This window comes from Adiantum capillus-veneris, chromosome 12 (genome assembly GCF_014529385.1).
Source record: "Adiantum capillus-veneris isolate H3 chromosome 12, ASM1452938v2, whole genome shotgun sequence".
Lineage (NCBI taxonomy): Eukaryota > Viridiplantae > Streptophyta > Polypodiopsida > Polypodiales > Pteridaceae > Adiantum > Adiantum capillus-veneris.
In genome coordinates, this window is record NC_140942.1 from 88079215 (window position 1) to 88103663 (window position 24449).

The 24449-nt window shown below is 48.4% G+C and overlaps 1 protein-coding gene across 2 annotated transcripts in view; it reads left to right on the forward strand.

Moving 5' to 3' along the window:
* The window catches only part of LOC147446090 (uncharacterized), a 111832-nt gene that overhangs the window by 56460 nt on the left and 30923 nt on the right, over positions 1-24449 (forward strand). For both annotated transcript variants that reach the window (XM_086525408.1, XM_086525407.1), the window contains exons 10-15: positions 20414-20467; positions 20581-20638; positions 20721-20797; positions 20971-21041; positions 21148-21208; positions 21325-21384. In XM_086525408.1, the coding sequence (XP_086381534.1) occupies positions 20414-20467; positions 20581-20638; positions 20721-20797; positions 20971-21041; positions 21148-21208; positions 21325-21384 (381 nt within the window). The remainder of the gene's footprint in view (positions 1-20413; positions 20468-20580; positions 20639-20720; positions 20798-20970; positions 21042-21147; positions 21209-21324; positions 21385-24449) is intronic.

Consider the following 24449-nt stretch of genomic DNA (forward strand, 5'->3'; position numbering starts at 1 on the left):
AACTAGTGCGCCACAAATAAGATACAATATTAGACATAAGCGAGGAGAGGCGAGAAGGAGGCCAATGCAACAATGGCAAGTAAGTTTGAACATATGCTATCATGTGCTTTGGACAATTTGGAGTCGAACATGTAATGGCCAAGTAGACAATTTCCAATAATGCAATTTGACATTGAGGCGTTGCATGACCCAATCCACCTGCTGAGTGTTAGATACCTGCTAGCCAATAGGATACCCCAAGTGTCTGACAACCACGTGCAGATCAAGAATTTCGTTAGGCCACAAAAGAGGATGCTAGTCACGTGCACTAAGGGCATGAGTTTAGATTTCCGGAAATTAACCTTAAGGCTTGCTGCCAGACCGAATGTATCCAATGCTTGCATACTCTCTCACACATCATCCTGGTTGTTGCGGGGCATAAACAAGGAGTCATCGGCATAAGCCTACCAATAAAATCATTCCTAGAGGGTAATTTCAACCCATGAAGACAACCAAGAAAATCGAGTGATCCCAATGCAACAACAAGGGGTGAGTAGCAATGGCATACAACAAGGCATAGGGTTGCCTGATAGAGCATCCAAGAGGCCAAGTTTCAATCAACTCACCATTAAGAAGGCCTGAAGACGTACTGTGAGCATACAAAAAGTATACAACTGTCGCTAACTTTGGACCGAATCCAAGGGCTCACATTGTAGGGGCAATGAAATCCTATGGGACTGTATCAAAGGCCTTTTCAATGTCTACCTGCATTATGAGTACATCCTACTAGGTATATTTGGCGTATTCTATTCCAATCAATACATTAGCCAAATTATCCAAAATTTGGCGACAAGGGATGACTGCGCCGGATGGATACCCACCATAAGAGGTTCCTTGATACGATTAACAATCATTCTAGCAAAGATTTTATAAATAACCAGCATAAAAGTAATCGGCTGCCAATGTGAAAACTGCTCAGAAAGCGCTCGTTTAGGCAACAATCTTAGCAAACCCTCTTTTCAAGATAACAACAAATTCTGTTTAGACCACGCAGTATTCATCATGTAGAGCAAAGATTCTCTAAAGGCTTCCAAAAAGAGAGAAAATTCCACATTGAGCCCATCCCAACTGGGGGAATGCCAACGGCCGAGAGCTAGTAATGTTGAGTGCAATTCATTTTCTGTAAAATCTGCCTCCATTTCTAGAGCGAGATAATCAAATGCAGCAAAGATTACAAAAGTTGGCGTGCATGAAGAACTTCCGCAGATGTCGAAGGAGAAGCAGCAAAGACATTGCAAAATGGAAGACCATGGCATCCGCAAACTCACGTTTTGAGGCTGTCCAAGAACGTGATCAAAGCATAACCCTCTTAATGGTTTGGGAAGCCCTTGAATGGTCCAAATACTTAAAAAAGTGTTCTGATGCACATCCCTTATCCAAACACTCGATGGCGAGCGCGAGTCTTCCATTTGTTTAATTTACGTTTATCATTATGCTACAGACATACTCGGCCCAAAGCGCATACCTCAGACATACCTAGTGAGAGGCTGATCACACTGCAGTATAATGATAAACGTAAATTACGTTTGTCATTATGCTGCAGACATACCTAGCGAGAGGCTGATCAAACTCCAGTCGCCCAAAACGCAACGACATCACAACGTGGGCATGATCATACAACTAGGTATGGTCTATGCTCATTTTGCACACAAACTTATCAAATTGTTGCATGTTTAGGACAAACCACTAATTTAATCATGCACGATATGAAGAGTGAGCATTGTGCTGAAAAGTATACTTCGAAACATTTGGATGCAAGAGACTCCACAAATCCGACATCCATGTGCATGTAATGAGGTCTGTCCAGGCGTGCAATTCCACACCCAACATGTGTGAATGTCTTGTGGTGTTATCAGATAAAGCAGGTGCATTAGAGAGCCATGGATAAGAAAACAATGTACGCCACACAAAGCAGGATGTTTCCCTTATGCTGTATGCACATAAACACCACCAAATTTGTAAGTCTCGCCATTGATCAAACATTGAACCACCATCCAATGGCCCATAGGATCATTGTACGCCAGAACTAGCTGTAACTCATGCCTAACCATAATCAAAACACCTGAAAAGCCTGATAAACCAGCATATGCTATCCAATAACCCGCAAAATGTGAGCATTGCCCAGCAAATTCATGTTGATTATGCTTTTGCAAAACTATAGTGTCTGCCTTGCATATATGTAGATAGTGCAAGGTTAATCTCCGCTTGTCAAGGTTACATAACCCGCGCACATTATATGAAATGCATTTAGCACAACTATGCATTCTAGAGATATGTACAGAGACAAGGGAAGGAAGGGGCTAAGTTGACATGCCCATAAGCACATCATTATCAGCAGGCCTCATGTCAAATACAGCATCATGAATGCCTGCCTCAGAGGAAGCAAAGCCGGCAGGTGAAGAAGCCCCATGAATCACTGCATCTCTGTAAGAGTGTACCACCTTATTCCATGCATCCGCAAGCGTGCGATTTTCATTGCAAGGAAGAGGTTTTTGCACCGCTATTTCACTGCCGAAGGTATTTAATTGCGAGAAGAGAGTTGTGGGCTTCCTTTTACTCTGAATGATTGCAGCAGTAGCAGATCTGACCTTGCCTTTATCCAAAGGGGGAGTAACAGTCAAAGTAAAAGCCCCAGTAGTGGGGGATCTAGGGTTAGAGGCTTCTTTCTTTATAGAAATTGCTAGTTGAGGAACAGCTGAAGGGGAACATGTTGCAAAATAGGCTCAGGACATTCCAATTGCATGTGTCTAAATTTCGTGCAACGAAAACATGAATTTGCAAATTTCCCCCATTTAAGCTTAAAAGGGCGTTTCCCAAGGAGGGGGTCCCCCGAGTTGGCAGTCATACCTTCAAGGGTGGGAACATTTGTGTCCCAAAGCACAGAAAACCGATTTGTATTGGCATCAAGGTTGGGAAGTCATGTCACTTTCCCGAAGTGAGTAGCAAGCATAGGAAGAAAGTGTTGCCAGGTACGCAGAAAGTCAACTATTTCCACCTATACAGGGCTTTTAGGCTTTGGTAGTCTTTGGTAAGAGCCCATGGCAATACATGTGTCATCTAGGTACCAAAAAACAATGGGGATAACTCAAGCAACATATTACGAGCGTCAGTGTCTGCCAGCAAACATAGAATCCTCTGCTGCCGAAGTAGACACCTCGAACTGCCTGGCGTGGAAGTCTACCCACCCGCCCACATCTTGCGCAGCAGCAGGCATCTTGCCCAAAAAGTACAAAATCACTACATTAAGAGCATATTGCATCGCGAGCTCGCTACTGCTGCCCGCCTGCGCACGCCTAGCTCCACACCCCCCCCCCCCCCCCCCCCCCCCCCCCCCTCCTCCTCAGCCCGCTGCCTCTCCCCCTTTCCCCTGCTGCCCACCCCCGCGCTGCCTGTCAGCCTGCGCCGCCCCCTGCCCGCGTCGCCCGCTACCTTCCCTTTGCCGCCCCGCCCCGTCACCCCCTCCTCCTCCTGCCGCCAGCGTTTCCGCCTTCCCCTACCCCCGCCTCCCCGCCTCGTTTTCTCCCCGTCAACCACTGCTGTTCGGCCTCCTCGGCGTTGCTTCATTTTTTGGGGCAGTGTCTCCTGCGCCTGATTGCAGCGTCCGCCCGTCGACCTCTTCTTCCGACACAGTAGTAGACACAGATGGAGGCTCCAGCTTCGCCATAGAGAGACTCGCCAGAAGCCCCCTCGCCCGACCCCGCTGAGCCCACCATTCGACTTGCTCTATCGCCGACAGAGCAAGCGAGCCTAGCTGCTGAGGTAGAGCATTTGCAGGCGACTTCGGTCATCTGCAAAATTCTCGGCACCCGTCCTAGCAGAGGAGAGCTGCGAGACCTTCTCGAGGCCCGCCTTCTCGCAGAGGTGGGCAAGATCTTGGATGTCCAGATTCTCGGACGGGGGTACTATCACATCGAGTTCGAGACCTCCGAGATGGCTTCCAAGGTTATAGCTATGAGTCCACTGGCCATCCGAGCATCACGCGCCCACTTTCGACAGTGGCGACATGGTTTTGACCCGACTTCGGATGTGCTAGTAGAGGAGGCAGACATCCCCATCTCAGTCTGCTTTCCGGGTTTACGAAGGGAGTACCTACCACTTCTTTCCAGGTTTGGCTCCGCCATCGGGACTGTCATGGAGACACCTCGTACGGCAGCATCAGTAGCTGCCAAGGCGGCTGGCATCCCCTCAGTTCGAGTTTTGGTCAGAGATACCCACACGCTCCCGAAGGTCATCCTTCTGCCTCGGGTGAGTGGGGGTGGGTTTAGAAAGAGTGTGGAGTACTCGGGCCTCCCGAACCAGTGCTTCATTTGCTAACAGATGGGCCACCTAGCAAAGGCCTGTCCACGGAGGAGGCCACGACCTGCACCTCAGCCTCAGCCCCAGCCTGCCAAGGTTGGGCCACAGCCATAGTCAGCGGCACAGCGCACAGATTCAGAGCCACCCTCTGAGCCTGGGGCTCTAGCGAAGGAGGGGTGGCAGCAGGCCCGTGGCCGTCGACGCTAGGGGCCACAGCGACAGCCTAGCACTCAGAGTGGCCTTCAGGTGCCTACTCAGCAACAATGGGTTCCCACGGGGAACCGCTTTGGTCCTCTTGAGCAGGAGGAGTCCCATACGTCGCCTAGCGAGAGAGGGTCATCCCTTCTTGCGGCCCCCTCTATAGATTCAGACATCTTCCCTTGCAGCTATCCCTCGTGGTCTGACGAGCGACGCCGCTGGGATTTCTTCGACTACAGGTTCACTCGCTTTCTCGGCGATTCCGCAGCAGACCACCAGGCAGCGTGCTTCAGGGTCCATGCTTTGTTCCTCGCCGCTAGGGGGACAGAGGCCTTGGACTCAGCAGTTGGTTTCTCCTTCCCCCTCTGTGGTAGGGCTGAGACAGAGTGGTCCCTCGACTTAGTGTTGGGATGGTTGCATACACAGGTTCTCGAGTTCTCTCATCACATGGGAGAACTTGGAGTTACAGATTTGCTGCAGATTTTGTGGCCACTGGCCAAGTTTGCGGTGACACCCCCAGACTCAGCAGGATGTAGGCACATTGTGGTGTACTTTTTTGCTCATACGCAGTGTTTGCCTTGCTATGTATACATTCATGAGGACTCCTGGACAGAGGAGGTTGCTTTATGCACGGCTCGCTCAGCTTGGGCTTGGGCTAGGCACTCACTGCAATCTTGCCTATCTAGAGGACGCTCGGATGCGGATTACTCCCCATCCAAGCCAGCCTCGAAGATAGCCCGTCTTGCTGCTGCGGCAGCATCTGTTCTCTCTCGCTTCCCATGAGGATCGTCTCGTGGAACGTGCAGGGACTAGGTGGGCCCCAATTTCAGCGACAGCGGGGCCGATTGTGTCAGGAGCTTCAGCGTTGCCTTGTGGGAGGAGAGATTGATCTCCTTATGCTTCAGGAGCACCATCTGTCTGAGAGCCGCATTCGGCGTTGTGGTCAGATTTTGCGTGGACGATATGATACCTTTTGGTTAGCTGCTTTTGGACGTGGAAGCATCCAAGGTGGGGTATGTATGACTATCACGGACTCATTGCAGCAGGCCATTGTGGGCAGAGAGATTATTGTGCCAGGCAGGGCTCAGTGGATTACTATGCAGGTTCAGGGTGTCCTTCCTGAACATCTATGCGCCCAATGTGGCGAGTGCTCGTGCAGAGTTTTGGTCACATATCGTTGAGTCTTTGCCGCAGGTTGACCATTGGTGTGTAGGAGGGGACTTCAACATGTTGGAGGACCCTTCTGACAGGATTGGAGGCAGCCATGCTACTATGCATGGAGTCGAGTTAGCAGCTTGGGAGAGGTTGTGTATGACTTTGAGGGTCTCGGATACATGGCAGCACTCTTGCTTTGTGAGGCCTCCAGCCAGTCTTGCCTTCTCTAGATCGGACTGCAGAGTGGGAGGAGTGAATCTATCGCGGATAGATCGCTTCTACACTAGTGACCACTTCAGTGACTTGGGGGGATCAGTGGGCATCCTGGCAGGGACATCCTTCTCGGACCATGCACCAATGATCCTCACAGTGGCAGACAGGCAGAAGAGTGGGAGCACGATGCTTCGCATCCCAGAGCGGGTCTTGTTGGACTCAGCACTCACAGAGAGGATAGAGGCTCTCTGGACAGAGGGCATGGACAGCCAGGTTCTACCTGCAGACAGAGTGGCCTTAGGCCTAGCTCAGCTTAGCCACTTTTTTCTCCAGGAGTCTCTGGCTCGCCGGGCTGCAGCGAGAGAGGAGGGCAGCGTCTCAGACGAGGCATTGCTTCACTACAGAGGATGCAGGAGCAGCATCCAGACAATCCATGGTTGGAGGAGTAGGTACAGCAGGCTTGACAGGAGCTTGCTAGCACAGAGGAGAGGCCTCATGAGTTTGCCTTTCACCGACAGGCATCTCAGTGGACTCAGGTGGGTGACAGAGTGACAGGTGCTTTTTTTGAGACAGTGGGACCTCGGCACTCGCATGCCAAGGTCAATCAGTTGAGGAGACCCGATGGGTCAGTTGTTTGTGAGCCCGAGGATATGCGTGCAGTTGCTACTGACTTTTACCGTGAGTTACTGTCGGCTTAGCCCCAGTCAGAGCGGCAGGATGCATGCAAGGAGCAGGTTTGGACACAGATGCCTTGTCTTGTGACTGAGGAGATGCGCCAGAGGCTAGAGATGCCACTTCAGCTTGAGGAGCTGCACACGGCTCTTAGGGCCCTCCCTCGTGGTAGCTTTCCAGGTGAGGATGGGCTGACTCCCAGCTTCTTCTTGGAGTACTGGGACCTGCTTGGCCCAGATCTTTGTAGTGCCTTTCAGTACATTTTGCACACAGGAGTGATGCCGGATAGCATGAGTGAGGGCGTGATTTACCTCATTCCAAAGGAGGGTGGCTCCTTGGATGAGATTTGACAGTGGCGCCCCATCACCATCCTCAACTCAGCCTACAAAATTCTTGCCAAGGCTCTGAGTTTGAGGATTCAGCCACTTTTGGAGAGCCTTATACATGGGACTCAGACAGGTTTTGTCAAGGAACGCAGTATCCTTGACAACATCTTCACTTTCTGGGAGGCTTCTGCCCTGGCACGGCTCCGTGGGGAGGACCTTGTGATTCTTCTTCTCGATTTTGAGAAGGCATACGACAGAGTTGAGTGGGACTTTCTAGAGGGCACTCTACGCAGGATGGGCTTCTCAGATGCTTGGATCAGAGGGGTGTCAGCTTTGTACAGACAGGCTCACAGTCAGGTGCTTTTGGCAGGAGGTAGAGGTGAGCGCTTCATGCTCACACTCTTGGTCAGACAGGGTTGTCCTCTTGTCCCCTTTCTCTTTCTGTTCTATGCAGAGGCGATGAGCAGATTTTTGGTGTCACAGCAAGTTGGTCTAAGGGGCTTAGCACTCCCTATTCGGGGTGATGAGCTACTGGACGCTGAGTTTGCCGATGACTCAGCCTTGTACTTAGAGGGCCAGGAGGCCAATCTACACAGATGTGAGTAGGCTTTGGAGACCTTCTGCTGTGCATCGGGCGCATTGATCAACTGGAGAAAGACAGTGGCTTTCTCGGTTGGCAGTGCTCCTGTGCCAGATTGGATGCCAGGAGAGGGTTTCGGTGGATTCCCCCAGGGACTGTAGTTCGGTACTTGGGTTGTCAGGTTGGTTTGGACTTGTCCCCCAAGCAGCATATTGTTCCTCTTCTCCTGTCCATCAAGAGAAAGCTGTTACATTGGAGCTCAGCACGACTTTCGCTGGCTGGTAGAGTAGTAGTTGCCAACCAGGTGTTGTTGGTGACTATGTGGTACATCACTTCTTGCTGGATCTTCTCGAGTTCTTGTATCATCCAGGTAGAGAGGCTGATCAGGAACTTCCTTTGGTCAGGTCGTGACACTCAGATTGCCCGAGCCAAGGTGGCTTGGTCGGTCATCACACTTCCTTGTTCTCAGGGAGGGCTTGGGATCATTGATCCAGCAGAGCAGAGCAGAGCAGAGCAGAGCAGAGCAGAGCCCTTCTTGGGAAGTTCGTAGTCAGAGGACTTCTTCCAGGAGAGGAGCCCTGGAAGGAGTTCTTGCTGTGCAGAGGCTTCGTGCCAGGGTGCCTCAGTTAGGAGGCCCTTGGCAACCTTCGACCAGATGGATCTTTATAGAGTTGCGCCGAGTTGGTTTGAGCAGGAGATTGGAGGACCGCTTCGCTGTGAGTTTGCTTCGTTCTTGGGAGCTCTTACGGCGTGGCCTAGAGCAGAGACAACCGACGTGCACGGAGGAGCGCCTACGGTAGCCCCTCATCTGGAACCCCATGGTTAGCACTCAGAGAGGCCACTTGGTTGGGAGTCGGCCTCATGTTTCTTGGGGTCCCATGGCAGCAGGTCCAGCGCGCTCTCTAGGCGAATGGCTAGAGTTCACAGGTTTGTCAGAGGAGGTGCAGGGTTTCCAGCTACAGGGCATGAGAGGGGTGCAGAGCATGTGTCAGGACATCTCAAAGTCAGTTCCAGCTGAGTCGCTCACGCCTCTCGAGCCAGTAGCACCCCCGTGAATGGGAGCCTTCACACGACTGGAGGTTCTCATTTCAGTTAGGGCCTGCTCAGAGACTGTCCCAGCCCTGTTCTTCGAGCTTCAAGGTGGGGGACGATTACAGCGAGTTGCAGTAGAGGCCCCGCAGGTAGCAGAGTGCTGTTTCGAGAGGATTCGAGTTGTAGGCATCTGTGGGAGGACTCGCGTCATAGACCCTGACCCAACAGCTCTTGAGACTGGGCACTGGAGGCTATGGGCTTGGGAGCGCTGTCCACTGGCACGAGTACAGTGGGATCCTGGTGAGTGGCTATGGAGGGACCTCTCTCTTCTGCAGATCACCCAGGAGTCCCCTTCTTTCGGTACACTGTTCAGCTTGGACGTCATATACTTGCAGCACAGAGAGAGGCCCGCCTTGCTGCATCACGTCATTGGCAGGAGGAGGGCCTCACAGTCGAGTTCTTGGCAGCCTTTTGGCAGAGGCTGTGGGACTCCAGACAGCCGAGGCGCGTCACTTTGTTTCAGTGGCTGGTTGCACACAGAGCCACAGCAGTAGGGAGCTGGCTTGTGCATAGTGGTCTCTCGGCCGCATGTGCAGCCTGTGACCAGTTGGTGGAGAGTCAACGTCATTGTCTTTGGGACTGTCCCTCGGCCCAGCAGGTGTGGCTACGAGTTCTTCGGCTGATGCCTACTCTCTCCACTGCTCGACAGTACACTTGGGGGGCAGCGTCTTGGTCCACCCTCACGGGCCCGGCACTTCAGTTTGAGCTATCTTCCACTAGCAGGATGATAGTGATGTAGGGGGGGCGACCTACACTCCAGCCTGCTACAGAGCTTACTTTACAGGAGTGGTGCAGCAAGAGAGAGGAGTGTTGGGAGCTCATCAGTGGCCAGACACTTTGGTTCATCTGGCGGGCCCGTTGTTTCCGCATCTTTGAGGCTCGCCCTATGCCACCAGCAGAGACTGTTTGTGACTTTTGGCTAGAGCTGATCCATACTCTCAGAGGACAGCTTAAGGGACTACAGGGCAGCTCCGACCGCATGCGGGAGCGCCGCGAGGCTTTCCTTCGACTCTGGCGCCCTGGGCCTTTCTACACCATAGTCCAGGGGGTGCTCAGATGGCACTACTGTCCACCTGTGTGGCTCTTCCCTCCTCCCATCTCTTGATTTAGCCTCATTGTATATATGCTGTTTTTTCATTGGGAGAGTCTCCCCATCATGCTTGTTGTAGCCCTCTCTTGCAGAGGTGGTTGTAGCCTTATGGGCAGTTTTCATTAACTAATAGAAGGATCTTTTTCTTGGAAAAAAAAAAGAGCATATTGCGCCACTGGGTCCATGAGAGCTTGAACAAGAATGAGCACTTTAGTATTGGGTTCCTGACCCTCCCAAGCATTCCGTTCGCCTTCAAAATTTCCCAATGAATAGGCTCAGATTTCACCCATTTTCGACGACTCAGCAACCATCTGTTTCGTGTGTTTATAGGAGCTGATAATGGGTGTGCCGGAATCCGACATACACTAAAGGGAACCTAGAGTTTGAAGAACTTCCACAATTCTGAACAAAATCCACACTAAGTATTGATGCAAACCAAGCTCTGCACACCTGCCCATAGTTCTGTACAAAAAACACACTTTTGTACTTTCAGCATCACATCGAAGGCAAAGAACTGCCATAAACCTTACTAACTTCAAGGCTTAAACAATGGGCTGCAAGGAAATTAAACACCGACCCTACAGAGAGGACGAGACTTGTACGGGAGGAAGACTGTGCAGGCAGCTGAATAGGCAGAGAGCTACACAAGTTGTAGACTGCGGAGGAAGCTAACTCACTTTTTTTGTAAATCGATTTCATTAATTTACTAGTGAGAAACCTAGAAGCGAGGAAAACCCACCGAAAGGGTCATATACAAGGGGAAGAACCCATAACTACTCAGCTGTACAGAGTAGCTAGAAACATTCATAGGAAAGCTCATGTATCTCTACGGTGATATCACCAACTTCCAAAGCAAACCGTAACGATTGCCTAAGAGAAAGCTTGAAGAGTGGGAACGGGTCTACATGAGTACGATGGAACATGTAAGCATTACGTTGACGCCACAAGGTCCAATAAGCCCAGTATCTGACCCACATAAAGAAGACCGCAAAACGCTGTAGTGTCGGTTAGAAAATGCCAAATGCCCAGAACCTTTTTTGGAAGACAACCCTAGGAAAACGGAGCTGCATATAGGCAGATACACAACGAAGGAAATCTCTAGTAATGCAGCAATCACACAAGTGGCAAATATTCTCTTCTGCAGTTGAGCAACGGACGCAAGAAGAGGGGCGAATATGACACGCCCTAAGAAAAGTGCCGATTGGGAGCACTCCAAGCAAACAGCGCCAAAGAAACAGTTGCTTCTTCAAAGGCAAATGGCTTTTCCACAAGGCAGAGAGAAGCTTCCTCCACCAGAGATCAGATTTGTGCACGTGCCAAAGGGCATTACAATGATGAGAAAGCCATGATTGTGGTGAAGAAGAGCATAAATTCGATCGGCAAAAATATCTCGAAAAGGCGTTTCCCGAAGATCCCAATCAGACATGCGATCACCATTAGGTAAAGGTGAAACATGCAAAAAGTCAAGCAGCATGCTTTGAAGGTCTCTCCAAAACTGACGGTAATGCATGCCCAATCCAAAACGGCGAGCGGCGAAGGGAAACTCAAAAGTATATCCAGCCTCATCGACTACATCCTCAACCCCACGAATGCCACAACCAGAGAGAAAGTAAGCGTGGCAAGGGGAGCGGTTGACCAAAGTACCAGAGGATGCCCAGCTCCAATGGAGACTCTCCAAACGAATTGAATCACCTTCTCACTGAGGATTCCATGAAAGATGAATCGTAACCTCTTTCCAGGCAGATACCAAAGTGGAAGCAAGAGGACATCCACGAATGTGCCCTTCCATCTTGCCAAAAACCACCTCCCAGATAGATGATTGCCAATGGCCAAAAGAGGAATGCCGACCGAGGTATGCAAACATCAGGCTAAATTTGTTGCGCAAGTGTAGGCAACAACATAGCTTTCCTAGCAAGAACATGCCTGCGCAAATCCAAGATATTAAGGCCACCAAGACGTTTAGGAGTGCAAAGCTTCTCCATCGACAACAAGCGCAAGCCTTTTTTCTAAGCATGGGTCCGCCACAAATGGGACATAATGTCCGACATAAGAGAATCAAGACAACGACGAGGCCAATGCATTAGCGGCAAAAAGAACTGAACATATGCCATCAGGATACTCTGAACAATTCGCAGACTAACATGCAATGGCCAAGTGGATAACTTCCAATAATGCAATTTGACATTCAAACGTTGCATAACCCAATCCACTTTCCGAGAGTGAGTGACATTCCATGCTATTGGATGACCCAAATGCCTAGTGATCACATTTGGAGAAACAATCTCACTTGGCCACAATAGACTATGCCAATCACAAGAACGAAGAGGCAGAAGCTTTGATTTACAAAATTTGAGTCTAAGTCCAGCCGCAATGCCAAAAAGTTCCAAGGCTTTCATAATCACTTTAACATCAGCCTGCTAATTACGAGGCATAAACAACGAATCATCGGCGTAAGCCTGGCCAACGAAGGTACGACCCGAGGGTTACCGCAGACCATAAAGACGCTGAACAGAGGTCAAGTGATCAAGATAAATCACAACGGGTGAGTGGCAATAGCATACAACAAAGCACTAAGGGGGCAACCCTACCTGATCGAACAACCAAGAGGCCAAGATTCTATTAATTCACCTTCCAAGATCCCGGAAGACGTGCTACATGCTACAAGAAATAAACAACATTGGAAAATTTAGGACCAAATCCTAGGTACCTCATCGTGGCAGCAATGAAGTCCCACTGTACAGTGTTTTCAATATCAACTTGCATAACCAGCACATCCTGCTGAGTGTACTTAGCATACTCCATGCCAATCATAACATTAGCCAGATTGTCCATAATCTGGCGACGTGGAATGAAACCATATTGAGCCTAGTGGAGTCCTGCAAAAAGATGGTCCTTAATGCGGTGCACCAGCATCTTAGCCAATGTCTTGTAGCCAATATCTTGTAAACCACTGGCATCAAAATAATCAGGCGCTAGTGAGAGAATCGCTCACGAAGCGCTTGCTTAGGCAACAATCTAAGTAAACCTTCTTTCCAAGATAGTGGCAAATCCTATTTCTCCCATGTTGCATTTAAAAGCAATGGTTGTTCAAGAGCCTCCCAGAAGGAGAGGAAGAATTCCACAGTAAGCCCATCCCAACCGGGAGACCGCCAACGGCCCAATGCAAGCAACGCTCTATGCAATTCTGAGGCACTCAACGATTCCTCAAGGCAACATGCATCTTGTGGGGATATGATCGGACGAACAAAGGAAAGCATCAATTGACGAGCATGGCAAGCAACCGAAGATGCTTGAGAAGGAGCAACAAACACCTGTCGATACTGCAAAACCATGGCATCAGCAAGTTCTTGCTTTGAAGAAGTCCAAACACCTGAGGAAAGCTTAACCCGCTTGATTGCTTGTGAGACCCTTGTATGATGCAAATGCTTAAAGAATTGCTTCGAAGCATAGCCTTTTTCCATGAAAGCGTATTGACGGGCACGCATCTGCCATTTAGCAAGTTTTCGCTTATCATTATGCTGAATACACACACAAGCTTCACACAACTCCGACATCTCAGAGTTAGACAAAGGCCGCAAATCAGCCAATACTTGCAGCCGTTGACAAGCTTGCTTCGTATCCTTGACATCCCCCTGAGTGCACTGCATGTAATGCGTGCCATGGTCATAAATAACACTTTGCACCCTCATAACAAAGCGATACCAGGCAGCATCAAGATCAAGATGCATGTGAGTAAGGAGAGGGGGAATAATATCAGAAATCATGTCAGGAAAAACCTCATGAGTGAGATGATGTAGCAGACGTTTCCTAGGAAGAGGCCGATCACAAAGAGACTGCCCGAAACTCACGCTCAACAAAACAAGGTAATGATCCGATAACTGCAAGGCGTAATCCATGCTAACGTCACATACAAAATCCTCATATTGTTGCAAATTAAGCAAATACCATCGATCCAACCATGCTCGATTAGAAGAGTGAGCAACATGCTGAAAAGTAAATCCAGAGGCATTTGGATGCAAATACCGGCATAAATCAATCATCTGAGTAGAAGCAAAGAGATTATCCCATTCTTGCCTTACCACAAACAACATCTGTGAACTACTTGAGGTACTATCATCCATCTTAGGGGTATTATTAAAATCACCGCAAAGGAATGCATTTGAAGTCCATGAGCGAGAAGAGATGTCTTGCCATAGAGCAGCCCTTTGCCCAGATGTTGTATGCGCATAAATGCCTCCAAATTCATATACCTGACCGTTCAATAGGCATTGAACCACCATTCAGCGGCCGTGCAGATCATTGTACAAGAGAGCTGGTTGAAGCTCATGCCGAACCAGCATCAATAAACCTGAATAATCTTGCAAACCAGCATATGCAATCCAATAACCGGCAAAATAAGAACACTGACGAGCAAAGTCATGTTAATTGTGTTCTTGCAAAACAACTTTATCTACCCTACATGTATGTACATAGTGCCAAGTCAGTCGCCACGTATCACTTGACTCAACATTTTTGCCTTTCCTAGCATTTACATTCCCAACATCAACAGACTGCGGATTTTTGTTTTTCCCTTTATCTGCATTGGGAACCACCTTCATAGAAGAAATTCCATTCAATTTAGCTTCACAAACATATTTGCCTAAAGGGGCAGGGGTAGAGGAAGGAACAGTCGAAAGAGGGAGCTACAAAACTGGTTCAGGACATTCAGATTGCATGTGACCAAATCTTCCACATTGGAAATAGGAATTTGCAAATTTGCCCCATTTGAGTTTAAAAGGACGCTTGCCCACCCATGGATCTCCACCATAATTCCATCCGGAGTATGCTTGTTTGTATACCAAAGAATGCAAAACCTATTAGTGTTCGCATCCAATTTCGGGGGGCAAATCACCTTGCCAAGCTGAGCAGCCAACAATGGAAGAAAATGTCTCCACGCACAATGTCTCTACGTGCAAGGGAAATCAACAATTTCCACTCACGGGACATTTGTGACGAATAAGGCTTTGATAGTCCTTCGTAGGTGCCCACGGCTGAACATGAGTCATCTGCGTGCCAAAAAAGAGGGGAGACATCTCCAACAGAAGGTTTCTAGCTTCAGTATTTGCCAATAAAACCTCATAGAAACCTCGAGCACCAAAATAAACGCCCTTGCGTTTGAGAAGGAAATCAACTCATTGTCCGACATCCTGCGCAATGGGCATTTTGCCCGGGGAAAAAATATGATGACCACATTTATGGCATATTGCGCTACCAGATCCATAAGGTCCTGTACAAGAATTCGCACGTCAAGGGCAGGTGCCTGACCATTCCAAGCTTTTTGGGCCTCTTCAAAGTCTTCATATGGACAGCTTTTGATTTCAGAAGCACTCTTCGAAACATTGTCCATGGCTTTACGCCGCTTGAAAACACACGGGAACTCTGACATGCAGCAACCGGACCACGACCGAAAACCAAAACAAAGGACTTTGTGTGTATTTTGTATTATTTTATCTATTTACGGAGACCTCAGAAATATATACATCTCCCATAGAGGACATACATCTGCAAAATAACAGTGCCTGGAAAACTATGCTAGAAAACAACAAAATGCTGCAAACTATCACGGGGAAGGACCACTGTCGCAACGGTGCAGAAATCACTGATTTCAGGCCTAGGACGAGATGAAATGAACCCCCAAGGCAGACTGCGCAGTCACTGAAGGCTTTGTTAGTGGTTGAAAACTATAGGCCTGGCGCGCAGCAACTCCAACAAGTCACACGAGCTCTGTCTGAAACTACAGTAGGTCACATAGAGGTTTGACAGCAGGCGAGCAGACTCGGGACTGCGTGGGTGGAACACCTGCGGGGCTTGGGAAACGTGCGCCGAGCAGATGGGAGACTCGCGCAGGGTGGCAGACGAGCAGAGGCTCGCGTAGGACTTCCTTTCGATCCTCTCTCTCATACACACACGCCACACACACAGATCGTCCTTGCCCGCGTGCATGCACAAACACACACACCCAGGAGGAAGCTAATTCACACACAGAGGCACTCACACAGAGCTACAAGATTTCCAGGGATATGTCCCCAATGTCAAAGGCAAAATGTAACGATTGCCTCAGCGAAACTTGAACGATGGAAAAGGATCTGCATCATGCTGGTGAAACATGCGGAGATTGCGGCGGTGCCACAAGGACCATAGCGACCAAAATCTGACCCATGCGAAGAAAATTGCAAATTGCTGGAGGGAATTCGAGAGAACGCCAAAAAGCCAGAATTGTTTGTGGAAGACCGCTGAGGGGAATCGAAGGTGCATACAAGCAGAAACACGGTGAAGGAAAGCCCTGGTGCAATGACACTCCCAAAGCAGATGTCCGACAGTCTCATCAGCAGTAGTGGAGCAACCGTCGCAACGAGAGGAGCTAATACGACGCACCGCAAGGAGTGTTCCAACTGGAAGAACGCCCAGCAAACAACGCCAAAGAAACAACCTCTCCTTAAGAGGCAAGCGAGACTTCCAAATTGCAGTAAGAGCCCGCCCGACGCCTCCACCATTGATCGGATTTGTGTAAATCCTAGAGTGCATTACAATGATTAGTCAGCCAAGAGTCCTGCATGAGAGAAGCATAGATATGGCGAGCAGAAATCGCATCTAAAGAAGAGTCCCATAATTTCCAATCTTGCATACGGCATCCACCGGCCACCGGCGGAATAGGGAGAAAAACATCCAACATATGCCGAAGCAAGCTCCAAATTTGACGCTAATGTAGGCCCAACCCAAAGCGTTGCCGCTTGAGAAAAGGTAAGCAAATTTGTAGATGAATCCACCACATCATCCACCGTGCGTATGCCACGACCAGAGAGGAAGTAGGCTTGACAAGGCGACTTATCAACCAGGGTAAAAGAAAACACCGTGCTCCAATGAATGCTTTCCAAACGCAACGAATTCCCTTCTGTTTGCTGCGTGCCATGCCAAGAAAGATGATCCGTAACAACTGTCCAAGCAGAGAGCAAGTCAGAGGTGATCAAGCAACCAGGAATATTACCGACCATCTTGCCAAACACAGTCTGCCAAAGGGAAGTCTGCCAATGACCAAAGGCAGGAGTGACAACATGTCGACATATATCAGCAACCATAACTGTCCATGGCTGAGACTGAAATGCAAGAGTGGGCAATAACATAACCTTTCTTGCCAATGCATGGCGGCGAAGGTCCAAAATATTTAGCCCGCCAAGACGCTTTGGAGTGCAAAGTTTCTCCATTGCTAACAAACGGAGGCCTTTCTTATGAGAACTGGTGCGCCACAAGTGAGATACAATAGTAGACATAAGCAATGAGAGGCGGGAGTGAGGCCAGTGCAGCAATGGCGAGTAAAGCTGAACGTAAGCCATCATGATACTTTGCACTATACGAAGTCGAACATGTAGTGGCCATGTAGACAGTTTCCAATAGTGCAATTTGACATTCAATCGTTGCATAACCCAATCGATTTGTTGCGTATTAGTAACCTGCCAACCGATAGGATATCCTAAATGCCTGACCACCACATGCGGATCGAGAATGTCGCCAGGCCACGAAAGATGATGCCAGTCACAAACAACAAGAAGCAAGAGTGTAGATTTTCGAAAGTTAACCCTAAGGCCTGCTGCCAAGCCAAATGTATCCAATGCTTGCATAATTTCGCGCACATCATCCTTGTTGTTACGAGGCATGAACAGCGAATCATCAGCATAGGCCTATCCTGCAAAGTCTTTCCCATTGGGTAACTTCAGTCCATGAAGGCGACGGAGCGAAGTCGAGTGATCCAAATACAATAAGAGAGGGTGAGTGACAATGGCATACAACAAGGCGCTAAGTGGGCAACCTTGTCTCACAGAGCATCCAAGAGACCAAGGTTCTGTCAGCTCTCCATCAAGGAGGCATGAACATGTATTGCGGGCATACAAGAAGTAAACGACATTGACCATCTTTGGGCCAAAGCCAAGGGCCCACATGGTAGCAGCAATGAAATCCCATTGAACCGTATCAAAAGCCTTTTCAATGTCTACCTGTATTACAAGAACATCCTGCTAGGTATATTTAGCATATTCCATTCCAATTAATACATTAGCCAGATTATCCAAAATCTGACGACAAGGAATAAAGCCATATTGCACGGAATGGATACCAGCCATAAAAGGTTCCTTGATACGATTCACAATGATCTTAGCCAAGATTTTATAGATCATCGGCATAAGAGAAATTGGCCGCCAATGCGAGAATTGCTCACAAAGCGCTTGTTTAGGCAACAACTTCAATAAACCCTCTTTCCAAGACAATGGCAAATCGTGTTTCACCCACGCAGCGTTCATCATATAAAGTGAAGGTTCTTTCAAAGGCTCCCAAAAAGACAGAAAAAATTCCACAGTGAGCCCATCCCAACCAAGCGAACGCCATCTTCCGAGAGCAAGCAAAGTTGAGTGCAATTCATTCTCTGTAAAAGCCGCCTCCATGGCCAAAGCATCCTGGAATACACTGTAGATAACAAAAGTTGTCATGCATGAATAACTGCGGCGGATGCCACGGGGGGAGCTGCAAAAACAGTCCTAAAATGGGACACCATGGCATCTGCAAGCTCACGCTTCAAAGTTGTCCAAGCTCCTGGTCGAAACATAACCCGCTTAATAGTTTGAGAGGCCCTCGAATGATGCACGTGCTTAAAAAACTGCTTTGAGGCACATCCCTTGTCTACAAACGCTCGATGACTAGCACGCGTTTGCCATTTATCCAATTTTCGTTTGTCATTATGCAGCAGACACACCCGGGCCTGACAAAGGGCTGTGGATTCAGTTTCCGACAATAGACGTGTGTCAGCTAAGAGTTGAAGCTGTTGATACATATGCTTGGCATCCTCAACATCACCACGTAGTCCTGAATTACACTCTGCACATGCACAACAAAGTGAGCCCAGGCAACATCAGGATCAAGATGCATTTGAGCAACCAAAGAGGGAATAACCTCATAGATCATCTCACAAAATGCCTCGTGAGAAAGATATGCATTGTTGATGTGGAACAGACGCTTCTTAGAAAGAGGCTGATCATAATGTAGTTGCCCAAAGCGCAGCAGCATCACAACAGGAGCATGATCATATAAAAGCAAAGAACGGTCTATGCTCATTTCGCACACAAACTCGTTAAATTGTTGCATGCCAAGGACATACCATTGATCTAATCTTGCACGATATGCAGAAAAAGCATTATGTTGAAATATATACCCCGAAACATCAAGATGCAAGAGGGTCCACAGGTCCAACATCCCACACCAAAACAAAATGCTAGTTGTACAGAGGGCTGAGAAAAGGATGCACAGGGGCAAACTGCCACGCCGAGGGCCAAGTAGCGCAAAGAGAGTGCGCAGAGCGCTCAACTCTTCCAGGTCGGCGCGTAGAGGCTGAAGTTCACGCAAGGTCAGTTTGCGCAGAGGCTCGCAGAGGCTAAAGTTTGCGCGCAAGGGCAGTTCGCGCCTTTTACACACACACACACATCAACAACCCTGGACGCTTATGATTTCGCATTTATGTGGTGGTGGTGTCACGTCCTCCTTTGGTCAATGGCACCCCTCATACTCGGAGGTCATGATTGGGCAGCTTGAGGATCATATTCCGGGATGTCCCTTTACTTCATCCCTAGTTGTTGATTGGAAGGTTGTTACCTTGCACTTTTCCTGGCATGGTTGCCAATCCTCTCAGGCTAACTCCCTTCAGTTGGAGAGCATTCACTGGAGCAAAGCGTTCTCTCTTACTTTGGTTCAACGCTCTCCTCGACAAGCATACTTTCTTTCACAGAAAGGGGTGTGTCGGGTGGATCAGGTGGTGGACGACCCAGGGCAGGTTCTCTCCTTTCCCGCTGCCGCTATTCGATATGAGCTGGGGCCTTATTATGGCCATTTGTGGCAGCGAATTAGACAGTTGATTGCTGGGCTTTCCCCAATGCCTCCACTACTTGTGGATTCTCAGCCTTCGGATTGGAATCTCGCCCACACTAGGTTGGATTGCATATTGTGTGGCTCGATTAATGCTTTGCTGCAGTCCAATGCATGGATTGTGTCTCATGGAAATCAGTTGTGGCCACTCTCCAAGTCTGAGTTATGGTGGCAAAGAACGCTATCACGCATTTGGAAGAATCATCTTCCTCTCAAAGAGCGCATTTTCTTATGGAGATGTATGATGGGGGCTCTACCTGTTGGTACTATGTTGCATGAGCGGCGCATCGCCTCCTCTTGGTGTGTCCGATGTCGTGCGTGTGACGAGACGGTGACGCATCTAGTTTGGGATTGCCGCTGCTCAAGGACTTTCATCAAGCAGGTATCCTTTGCGCTGCGCCTTCGGTTTCCATCCGGCATCTCTCACAGACGGTTCTGGATTTTTGGAGTGCTCCAACAGCCACAGGCTTCGTTTAAGGTTTTCTTCAGTTGGGTCAGATTTTGGGTAATGTGGAGCATATGGCATCAACGTAACTCTGAGATGTTTCATGGCATGGAAATTGACCCTTTTCCTTACTGCAAGTTCTCGCTTGGAGAGGCACTTCACTTTGCTCATGATGCGGGAGACATCTCTCTAGAATCTTATAGGATTTACTTTGATTGTTTCTAGTTTTGGGAGTACCACGGTGCTTAGTCTTTTGTAACTCTTATTTGTAGTGGGTTTTCCTCGACTTGAGGTTTCCCACTTGTAAATTCACACACACACACAGTTGATGACATTTTCTAAAACTGATTTGACAAAACCTGCAGGGAGGTAATGTTGGGCATCTACACAAGCTATTAGCCATTGAAGCAGGCTCACAGGTATGTCCTCTGTAGCTGTTAATTGGAGTCACCAATTCCATGGCCTTTGTGTGTGTGGAAGTGTAAGGAAGTTGCCATGGGGGTCTTACAGCATAGGCTTTTTAAGATTCCAGGTGATGTACGTGGGAGACCATATTTATGGTGACATACTTCGAAGCAAGAAAGAACTGGGTAACCTTTTTTAAGCTGCAATTTCATGATCTACTCAATAAGGAATAGATAAGTCAGCACATAAACTGCACATTCTGTGCAGGTTGGAGGACCATGCTTGTAGTCCCAGAACTGGACAAAGAGCTACAAATGTTTTATGAAACCGTTCATCTGAGAAAGGTAGCAGATTTTTCTTTAGGCACCCTAAAATAAATTATTTGAATGACAGAATAGATGCTGGAAAGAACATAGTTTACTCAAGGGCTGGGTCTGTTAGATTTAACATTTCACATGCATTTCCGTATAAGAAAGTGTTCCTTCTCTTGGCTCTGAGTCTGTGCATACTAATACAGGAGTTTCGGCTTCTTAGAAATCAAAGAGTCTCTCTTGAAGACAAAATTCAACGGTTAGATTGGTCTCTAAGGTCAGACCCTTCAAATATCTATCGACATGATATGTCATTAAACCAGGGTAAATGACATGCTTTATCCATTCCAGTAAATGAAGGCAGAGTGGTTTTTGATTGTCAGGTTTGAGCAACTCAATTCTTGTGACCATGATAAAATCAAGGTGGAAATCAAATCCCTTGAGGTATTGTCGAGATGCACAAGCTTATAATAAGTGGGGTCAGAAAAAGGAACATGTTTCATTCAGTTCACGCGTGATTTTAAGTCTCATCTTTCTTCTGGAATTTTGATGTTTTGAAGGATCAAAGAGACAAAGTTAGGGAGTTGCATCGTCATGCCCAAAAGCTATGCCATCAAAAGGTAGAATATCTCTTCTCCTATTTTGGTTCTTATGGCTCTTAGAATACTCGTGCCCTCAATGCTTGTAGGTTACCACTTTTGCAATTTCTTTGTACATAAGAGTCAAGTACAAAGAGTAAATGTGCACATAAAATTAGAATAAGGATCTGAGGGCTTACAGATTTAAAGAGAATACCGAGAAAATCTAGACCTTGTTGTCTGCAGTCTGGTTGGTTCTTGCTCAGTTCTTTGTATGTTTATTGTTCAGCTGGTGGGCCTAGCACATGTTTTGTGTTTTCCAGCAGACAGGCGTGGTGCGTTATTGCTCTTTTCCTGCCTTCTTATGCTTGAATCTACACCGCCACTTTTTGTTTTTGTTTCAAGCATGAGGCTTGAACCCCTACTCACTTCAAAAATCCTTGCACCTTTACAAACCCTACCCCAAGCACCTCTTGACACATTTTGTCTCATCTCACATCATATCTCAGATCGTGATTCCAACACCTGTTTCTACTTCTTACCTACCCTGCCCCCCCCCCCCCCCCCCCCCCCCCCAATGAAGAGAAAGGGTCCCTTCAAGAGATTTTCCTATTAGTTTATCAACGGATTCTTACAAAACACATGTACCAGAGAAATTTGTTATGTTCTCTATCCCGGAACTATTCTGATGCGAGAAATGCATGGTATTCCCTAGCTCAGTGGCTGAAAATTTAATGTACCTGTAGCCAGAAACTGCTATCTTTGTCTCGTTCCGTATTCCTCTGTGCAAGAGGGATTACTTCTGTTATCTGCCTGCTTACAGAGTGTCGAAGCGAGTCCCCTTTGCTGAAATTTGTTGTTCAGGAGCTCGTTAGCACTTGTCTGAGTGCTGCTATCCTCAAAGGGACGCACACAAGCATCTGCTGGCTTCCCTCCACCTCTGAGTGCGCTCCTTAGCCTCTGCACTACCTTCCACAGAGAGAGAGAGAGAGAGAGAGAGAGAGAGAGAGAGAGAGAAATGAAATGAAATGTTATATTAACATCTTCAAAAGGCCATAGTGACCTATGAGACCAGAAAGTTACAAGGTGGTGAATCTGATGTAGCCTCCGTCGATGCTGTGTAGTCCTTCGCAGTCGTGGGGGAGAGAGAGAGAGAGAGAGAGAGAGAGAGAGAGAGAGAGAGAGAGAAATGAAATGAAATGTTATATTAACGTCTTCAAAAGGCCATAGTGACCTATGAGACCAGAAAGTTACAAGGTGGTGGATCTGATACAAAGTCAAGAGTAACAAAATAACCTAAACAACAGTACAAAACAAAGATATATATTATGGGATTCTAGATTGGTCGATGTGAGCTAAAGCCGAAAACTAAGCAAAAATGGGCGGCTAGTTGGGATAGCTGAATCACAAAAGATCTAGCATCGGTCATTGGCGAATCTCATCAATTTCCTCCATGGTTAGTAGTCTGACCGGGCGTCGTGCATGCCTGGCCAGCGTGCTCTGAATCTTTTGACGTAACCTCCGTCGATGCTATGTAGTCCTGCGCAGTCGTGGGCGCCTGGATTTCCCTAGTTCAATCGCTCGGTCAATCAGTGTGCCTCTGGTGTGAGACGGGGGGGAGCTCTTGCGGCTGGCCCGTGTCTGCTCTGAAGAAGTCTGTAATCCGTCTTTGAGACTGGTTAGCCTCGCCATTCATCAGGCTCTCTCTGTGTCTGCGCAGCTCGAGCAAGAACAAACTCAGGCATCTTTGATCTTCGTATCCCATTACTCTTGAGAGCGGTCCAAAACCCTCTCTGAACAAGCAATGGAAGTGGCCTCGTATCTCGTAGTAGACGGGGCAGCAGCATGTATAATGCAGCTCTGTCTCAGGTTCCATGTTACACAAGGGGCATGTCCTGGCCTCTGCTGGTACTCCGCTGTATCTCCCGGTTTCAATCCACAGCTGGTGAGACGATGTGCGTAACTGGCCAATACCACACCGTATCCCATGAGACAGGTGGGTATCCATGTATCTGGGTCTCATCACAAAACCATCTTCCGTAAGCTGGAGAAGGTGGTCTCTGTAGAAAGCCATCTTCGTGCCCAGTTCTTGTGCTGGTTGTATCCATGTCCTCCTGGTGTCTAGCTGAGTCAGGTCTTGGCGGATGAGCTTGGTGATCTCCGACTGTGTAAGAATGAGAGATGGTGCATCCAATGGGTACTGGAATGGTGGCAGCCTGTCTATGCTGAACCCATGCGCCTGAAACCATGATGTCATCTCCCCATACCAGCATGTTGTATCTCCTTGTATGGCTAATTGTCGAGAGGACTCAAGTGCTATGCGAGCATATCTGTCTCTGTGAAGTTCCCATGTGCGGTTTATGAAGGAGACTGATCTGGTGAGCGCCTCTACCACCAGTGGGGGGGCCACCAGCTCTGCTCGGATAATGGCCCGTGGTACAAATGCCTTGGCTCTAATGAGCCGCGAGATCATAGAGACGAGAGGTTTCTCCATGTTCCCCCATCCGTCTGTGCGACCCGGCCTCCCGTGGTGATCCAATGAAGGTCCCCATATCTCAGCCCCATAGAGCAATGCTGAGGCCACCAAGGTGTCAAAGAGCCAGAGCTTCGTCCGGGGTTCTTGAAACTGAACCTGCGAACACATCCTCTCCAATCTACCCAATGCTTCGTGGGCTCTAGTCAATCTTGTCTCTGCTGCCTTTCTGAGTGAGAATGTGGGTCCAGTAAAAACCACTCCAAGGTAAGTGTAAGCGTCTGTGTACTCCACAGTCTCCTGGCCCGATGTGAATGTAGGTGCTGATCTCCTGATCCACTGTGGGGTGGTATTAAACACCATAACCTTGGTTTTACCAAGGTTGACAGACAAACCACTTTCGTGGGCAAACGTATGCAAAGCATCCAATTGGCGTTGCATTCCCTCTGGGGATTCGGAGATCAACACAATATCGTCCGCATATAACAGAAGTGGAATCCATGTCCCTGCCAACTGTGCACCTTTATCCCCGTCCCTGTCAATGTAGTCAGAAACCTCATCCACATACATACCGAAAAGAGTAGGAGAGAGCGGGCAACCCTGCTTCACCCCAATAGTGGAGTGAACCGGTATT